General features: G+C 50.7%; 1 protein-coding gene across 1 annotated transcript in view; it reads right to left on the bottom strand.

Moving 5' to 3' along the window:
• Positions 1 to 7,500, bottom strand: part of LOC137800529 (metabotropic glutamate receptor 7-like) — a 68,193-nt gene that overhangs the window by 25,025 nt on the left and 35,668 nt on the right. The window contains exons 3-6 of the mRNA XM_068597765.1: positions 6,326 to 6,398; positions 4,122 to 4,714; positions 3,939 to 4,076; positions 1,528 to 1,728 (exon numbers count right to left, since the gene is read on the bottom strand). Of these exons, the coding sequence (XP_068453866.1) occupies positions 1,528 to 1,728; positions 3,939 to 4,076; positions 4,122 to 4,714; positions 6,326 to 6,398 (1,005 nt within the window). The remainder of the gene's footprint in view (positions 1 to 1,527; positions 1,729 to 3,938; positions 4,077 to 4,121; positions 4,715 to 6,325; positions 6,399 to 7,500) is intronic.

The raw sequence follows: 7,500 nt of genomic DNA, 5'->3' as shown, positions 1-7,500 counted from the left end.
GTGGACACTGTGGAGCGCTGTGGACTCAGCAGCTCCCATTAAATACTCTGGAGGATGAAGCAGGAGTTAAATGAAGTGTTCCACTCTTTCTTTTTGTGTTTGCTCTGCTGCTAGGAGTTAGCTGCGTCCCGTCGGCTGTGAGCGATGTGGCTAGCTCGCTAAAATATGCTTTTTTTTTGGCGGGGGGACAATTTGTGTCTGCAAGTTTTAAAGCAATTGTTTGATATTTTGGGGAGAAATGCGCTTATTTGAAAGTTAAAAGAAAGAAATGTGAAACCACTGGTGGTGTGGGTCCACTATGTGTGTGGGTCCACTATGTGTGTGGGTCCACTATGTGTGTGTGCACTATGTGTGTGTGTAGCATAACGGCTGGAAAATGGCGGGAACCAGCTTCGCCGGCCTGGATTAAAACTAGAAATACCAGTCGAGTTGTACGTGTTATAATGTCAGTGGAGGCAGCATAGACTTCTATACAACCAGAGGAGTCGCCCCCTGGTGGTCTTGAGAAAGAATGCAGCTTTACCACATGAAGCATAGACTTCTATACAACCAGGGGAGTCGCCCCCTGGTGGTCAGGAGAGAGAATGCAGCTTTAACACATGAAGCATAAACTTCTATACAACCACAGGAGTTGCCCCCTGGTGGTCAGGAGAGAGAATGCAGCTTTAACACATGAAGCATAGACTTCTATACAACCAGAGGAGTCGCCCCCTGGTGGTCAGGAGAGAGAATGCAGCTTTAACACATGAAGCATAGACTTCTATACAACCAGAGGAGTCGCCCCCTGGTGGTCAGGAGAGAGAATGCAGCTTTAACACATGAAGCATAGACTTCTATACAACCACAGGAGTCGCCCCCTGGTGGTCAGGAGAGAGAATGCAGCTTTAACACATGAAGCATAGACTTCTATACAACCACAGGAGTCGCCCCCTGGTGGTCAGGAGAGAGAATGCAGCTTTAACACATGAAGCATAGACTTCTATACAACCAGAGGAGCCGCCCCCTGGTGGTCAGGAGAGAGAATGCAGCTTTAACACATGAATCATAGACTTCTATACAACCAGAGGAGTCGCCCCCTGGTGATCAGGAGAGAGAATGCAGCTTTAACACATGAAGCATAGACTTCTATACAACCAGAGGAGTCGCCCCCTGGTGGTCAGGAGAGAGAATGCAGCTTTAACACATGAAGCATAGACTTCTATACAACCAGAGTAGTCACCCCCTGGTGGTCAGGAGAGAGAACACAGCTTTAACACATGAAGCATAGACTTCTATACAACCAGAGGAGTCGCCCCCTGGTGGTCAGGAGAGAGAATGCAGCTTCAACACATGGAGCATAGACTTCTATACAACCACAGGAGTCGCCCCCTGGTGGTCAGGAGAGAGAATGCAGCTTTAACACATGAAGCATAAACTTCTATACAACCAGAGGAGTCGCCCCCTGGTGGTCAGGAGAGAGAATGCAGCTTCAACACATGAAGCATAGACTTCTATACAACCCCTGGTGGTCGTGTCCCTGGTCCTCACCGTTGAAGCTGGTGCTCCGGATGTACTTCAGCAGCGTCTTCCCCTCGGCCGCCTCCATGCGCGGGCAGACGTCCGGGTGGTCCGGACACAGCTCCCTCTGCATGCGGTGCAGCGCGTGGGCCATGGCGTACACGGCGTCGATCACAAACTGCACCTTCCCCTCCTGCTCGTACTTGGACTCGCTGCCGATGCGCTCCTTGCCTGCAGGGAGGGGGAGGGGCAGGGGGGAGAAACAAAACGAGGGAAGGAGGAGGAGGAGGAGGAGGAGGAGGCGGCGGACACAGCGTGAGCCATCAGACGCTACATCCTCCGAGCGCTCGCCATCATCCCCCCCGGATTCATTCATTATTCACACGTTCACCGTTCCGACGCCGCCTTCCATTGTGATTTTCGAGCAGAAATAAGAAGACGCTTTTTTTTTTTTTTTTAAAACTCCCGAGCGGGGAAAACATCAAGCGAGGAGCCGTGAGACAAAGTGTTTGAGACGAAACGCGACAGGAGCTCGGATTGAATTACAGCGGCGAGGTGGAGCCCACGCCGCCGCCGCCGCCGCCGCCGCCGCCGCCGCCGGGCCTCGCTCTGCCAGGTGATGAGGATGGCGTTCTCTCCTGCAGGTGGGGGGGGGGAGGAGGGTTTCCCGCTCTTTTCATATCCTCCCTCCCTCCTTCCCGCCCTCTAGTGGTCGACTTCAGCTGGACTTCTTGTTATTTGTCAGGAAAAAAAACACTTGAAATCATCACAACGAGAATACTATTACTTCTGATAACGCTCATCATCATCATCATTATCATCATCGTCGTCCTTTCAGTAGCCAGGCTCGCGGTTAATCTAGAAATTGCAGCATGCAGGGTGAATGAAAGAGGGATTCCTCCTCGTAGCGCTCACGGGGAGCTTGGCGGAGGGCAGATGGCGCTAACAGGACACATGTAAGAACGTGGGAGAGTTGCATAAACCGAAAGGAGGTCAGAAGCAATCTGTGCTGACATTTCGGGCCATTTCTCGGAAACTTAACGTACATTTCAGCCCACGCGTAACCTTCCTGCCTTTAAGAGGCGCATAGGAGGCTAAACGGAGAGGAGGAGGAGGAGGAGGAGGAGGAGGAGGAGGAGGAGGAGAGCGCCTCCATGGAAGAAGAAACATTAGCTCTGCTGAGAAGAAGAAGAAGAAGAAGAAGAAGACGGAGAAGAAGAAGAAGAAGAAACATTAGCTCTGCTGAGGAGCAGGAGAAGGAGGAGAAGAAGAAGGAGGAGGAGGAGGAGGAGAAGGGAAAGAAGAAGAAGAAGCATTAGCTCTGCTGAAAAGAAGAAGACGAAGAAGACGAAGAAGAAGAAACATTAGCTCTGCTAAGAAGGACGAGGAGGAGGAGGAGAAGGAGGAGGAGAAGAAGAAGATGCTAGAGGCTACGTTAGCTGCGACTAGCAGGCAGAAGCAGAAGAAGAAGAAGAAGAAGAAGAAGAAGAAGAAGAAGAAACATTAGCTCTGCTGAGAAGAAGAAGGTGGAGGAGGAGGAGGAGAATGGGAAGAAGAAGAAGAAGAAGAAGAAGAAGAAGAAGAAACATTAGCTCAGCTAAGAAGGAGGAGGAGAAGAAGAAGGAGGAAGAGGAGGAGAAGAAGAAGATGCTAGAGGCTACGTTAGCTGCGACTAGCAGGCAGAAGCAGAAGAAGACGAAGCAGAAGAAGAAGACGAAGAAGACGAAGCAGAAGACGAAGAAGACGAAGAAGACGAAGAAGAAGAAGAAGAAGAAGAAGAAGAAGAAGAAGAAGCAGCAGCAGCAGCAGCGTCTCTCCGTGACAGAAGGCGTCCCCAGCAGATTATAAAAGGGGCTCAACTCTTCCTGCAAACAGTGATTTGTGTCACGCCGTCATCGTCATCATCATCTCGTGTGCGAAGAATGAAAACAGCGCCCCACATCGCGGCTTCATCCCGCGTGGGTAATGGATGCGGCGCGAGGCCGTCACTCTGACAGGCAGAGTTTAGCTAATGCGAGCGTGCATCACCGTTAGCAACACCGTCATTAAGACGCCGTCAAGCGGGCCGACGGCGTGCGCTTCCTGTCGTCTCGGCCTGCAATTTCCTCACCTTCTAAATGAAGTGCACTCCGGTTCTGCAGCACACGCGGCACGACTCGGCCGAGCTGCACGAGGGGAAGAGAGCTGCAGGACATCGAGGCCACAGGAGCAGACGCTCTGCACCTGTAGGATGACTCAGACGCACCGTCGCATCCTTGTTCTAATAATAACCTCCGTCCTGTCCCGCCGGGTCGGACACACCTGCTGTTACACTCTCTGGTCGCGCCGCAGACGAGAGGGCTTGAAGAAAAAACCAGTGGATCTGCAGCTACTGATGTGAAACACAAAGTTCACGACGACCCGACGCCGGGCGGCGTCAGCGCGGCACTGGGCCGGCGTACCTGTGCATTTCCGGCTGGTGTCCTCCCTCTTGGAGGCGCTGAGGAGCCTGCAGTCGAAGTTCTCCTCCCAGAACTCGGCGAACCACACGTTCCTGCGGTTGTTCTCCAGGGTGAGCCCGGTGAAGTACTCGTCAAACCCTGCAGAGCGGAGGAGGGGGGGGAGAGAACGGACCGGTCACCGACCCGTAAAAAAAAACATGCAAGGAAATGAAGTGGAAACTTGCAGCAGCGGCGGCTGCAGCGGGGGCTGCAGCAGCGGCTGCAGCGGCGGCAGCAGCGGCGGCGGCAGCGGCGGCGGCTGCAGCAGCGGCGGCGGCAGCAGCAGCGGCGGCGGCTGCAGCTTTGGCGGCTGCAGCTTTGGCGGCTGCAGCAGCGGCGGCTGCAGCAGCGGCGGCTGCAGCTTTGGCGGCAACAGTGGCAGCAGCAGCGGCGGCTGCAGCGGCGGCTGCAGCGGCGGCGGCTGCAGCTTTGGCGGCTGCAGCTTTGGCGGCAACAGTGGCAGCAGCAGCGGCGGCTGCAGCGGCGGCTGCAGCGGCGGCGGCTGCAGCTTTGGCGGCTGCAGCTTTGGCGGCAACAGTGGCAGCAGCAGCGGCGGCTGCAGCGGCGGCTGCAGCGGCGGCTGCAGCGGCGGCGGCTGCAGCAGCGGCGGCTGCAGCAGCGGCGGCTGCAGCTTTGGCAGCTGCAGCTTTGGCGGCTGCAGCTTTGGCGGCAACAGTGGCAGCAGCAGCGGCGGCAGCAGCTCGGTGTTGAAGCAGTTGAAGATAAAACACACGGCGCTTCATCAAAAATTGACGGACGGTGCTTCCTCTTCCTCTCAAGCCCCGTGGAACTTTAATCACTCCTTTCATCTAGGAAATGACATGAATTAAAAAACGGCGCGCGTCATGAATAAGGCACGGCGTTGTAAGCGGCGCCTCCCGGCCGAGAGGTCCTGCAGGTGCCGAACAGGTTGTGTTTCTCCCCCTCATTAAACCCGCGACAATAGGAACAGATTGAGGGCTCGCTGCTGGTTTCAGAGCGTGGAGACGCCGGCGTGAGGAGAGGTGAAGATGCAACAAAGGAGAGAAGAAGAAGAAGAAGAAGAAGAAGAGAAAAGCTCGCATGCTGCATTTTGTTCCAACGCTTGCCACCCGATGTGGGTCAGGGAGCAGCGCTGGGACAGAGCTCCACCGCTGCAGCGCTTCACTTCTTTACTGTTCGCTGCACAGTTTTCCATGAGAATGATGAGGAATCCACATCTCAGAAGCCTCTGCGTCTGCGTCTCACTCCGCCGTTATCCAACGCATCAGATGAGTCGTGGGTAGAGGTGAGGATGTCTAATCAGAGCCGGGTGACTCAGCTGATTTCTTTTCTCTTTTTCAAAAGACCATCAATGATGCATGCTGGATTAATAACACTCGTCCCGGCTGGAGATCCCTCTCATTAAACACGAGACTTTCACCTTCTGTTGTTGCCTCGTGGTGAAGACGAGCGGTTGCCTGGATGCGCGACACCGCTGGACAACATTTGCAGAGAATATTCTATTTCTGAGGGTGATATTTGCACATGGTGCAGGACGACCTGCTCCTGCAGAGCAGCTGCAGAGACCTGAACCCACTGACGATGATGATGGGGGATTTCTTTTGGACTTCAATGGAAGGAAATGTTCAAAAATGACTAAAAAACCTCGACGCTTAAACGTGAAATGACTCCGTTTCAACACGCATGCACCAGAGAGTCTGAGTCCTCCTCAGCGCCGCCGGAGACTTTTCCCCCATCGTGAGGAACAAATCTGTGAAAAACACTCTGGGGAATGTTCCTGGAAGGTGACAAAGTTTCACCCGTCGGTTTCCAGTATCTAATAAAATCTACAGAGCGGCAGCAGAGTCGTGCCGGCTGACTTCAGTCCAACGCGGCGAGGTCGCGCTCGCTCTCTGAGGACGGGCCAAAGTCACTGCCGGGAAAATGTCGAAAAACGGCCAACTGGAGAAGAGATAGAGGAGGAAGAGGAGGAGGACGAAGAGGAGGAGGGGACGCCACATGGATGTGTAATGCGAGCGAGGTCACGGACCCACAAAGGAATCAACAATTCAGCTCATGGTTTTGTGGTTTTATGGCAGCTTTCTTTTCACGAGGGGGCGGAGCCAAGAACGACCAAACAACTCCAAAAATGTCTCTTTCTAATCGTTGCTGTGTCTCCGGTGCGTTGAGCAACAATGAAAGTTGCTCAATGAAGGGTGATGTAGTTCTAGTTCTGCGTGTGAGGAGGACTCAGTAAAAATAAGCTTTTCATCGTACAAAGCAAAACACAGTCGGGCTCTAAGAGCCGTCGTGAGCTGAATGTTCAGTGCAGGAAGTGTTTCTGCTCCTCCATGATACTTCCCCTTCATCGTTGTCACTACAGCCACCAGGTCCTCGTCATGTTCTCCACGTTCTCCACGTTCTCCATGTTCTCCATGTTCTCTTTTAGGGTCATGTTCTCTATCAGGGTCACAATAAAGGAGTGTAACCAAATCGACTCGGTGCCTACAGCGCCACCTAGAGTACCAGAGTGTGTGGTGCAGGTCTGCTGTCTGTGACAAGCTAGCAGCTAGCAGCTAACAGCTAGCAGCTAGCAGCTAGCAGGTGTCACCGTGTTTAACCAGCGGAGAGAGAGAAGTCAGCAGGAAGAGAGAGAGAAAGACAGAGGTGAGCTGTGATTGGTCAGAGAGCGTTAAGGAGCGCCAAGCTGCCAGCCAGGAAGCAAGGCAGCAGGAGACAGGAGACAGGAGACAGGAGACAGGAGCTGGAACACACGCTAATCGTGACAAATTATTATAATACAAGACTTTTATCCATATTTTTATGACTTTTATCCAAATTTCCATGACTTTCATCCAAATTTTACAAACTTTTATTCAAATTTTTATGACTTTTATCCAAATTTTTATGACTTTTATCCAAATTTCAAAGACTTTTATCCAAATTTTATAAACTTTTATCCAAATTTCAAAGACTTTTATCCAAATTTCAAAGACTTTTATCCATATTTTTATGACTTTTATCCAAATTTCCATGACTTTTATCCAAATTTTTATGACTTTTATCCAAATTTCCAAGACTTTTATCCAAATTTCCAAGACTTTTATCCAAATTTTTCAGACTTTTATCCAAATTTTTCAGACTTTTATCCAAATTTCAAAGACTTTTATCCAATTTTTTATGACTTTTATCCAAATTTCAAAGACTTTTATCCAAATTTCAAAGACTTTTATCCAATTTTACAAACTTTTATCCAAATTTCAAAGACTTTTATCCAAATTTCAAAGACTTTTATCCAAATTTTACAAACTTTTATCCAAATTTCAAAGACTTTTATCCAAATTTTTATGACTTTTATCCAAATTTCCAAGACTTTTATCCAAATTTTTCAGACTTTTATCCAAATTTTTCAGACTTTTATCCAAATTTTTCAGACTTTTATCCAAATTTCAAAGACTTTTATCCAAATTTCCAAGACTTTTATCCAAATTTCTATGACTTTTATCCAAACGTCTCTGTCTTTGTGTCTTTGTGTGTGTGTGTGTGTGTGTGTGTGTGTGTG

Source organism: Clinocottus analis, unplaced genomic scaffold, assembly GCF_023055335.1.
Source record: "Clinocottus analis isolate CAN_PGR_092001 unplaced genomic scaffold, fCliAna1.0.p SCAF_4, whole genome shotgun sequence".
Lineage (NCBI taxonomy): Eukaryota > Metazoa > Chordata > Actinopteri > Perciformes > Cottidae > Clinocottus > Clinocottus analis.
Note: the sequence above shows the minus strand (reverse complement) of the source record. Positions and strands in the feature narration are given on the sequence as shown.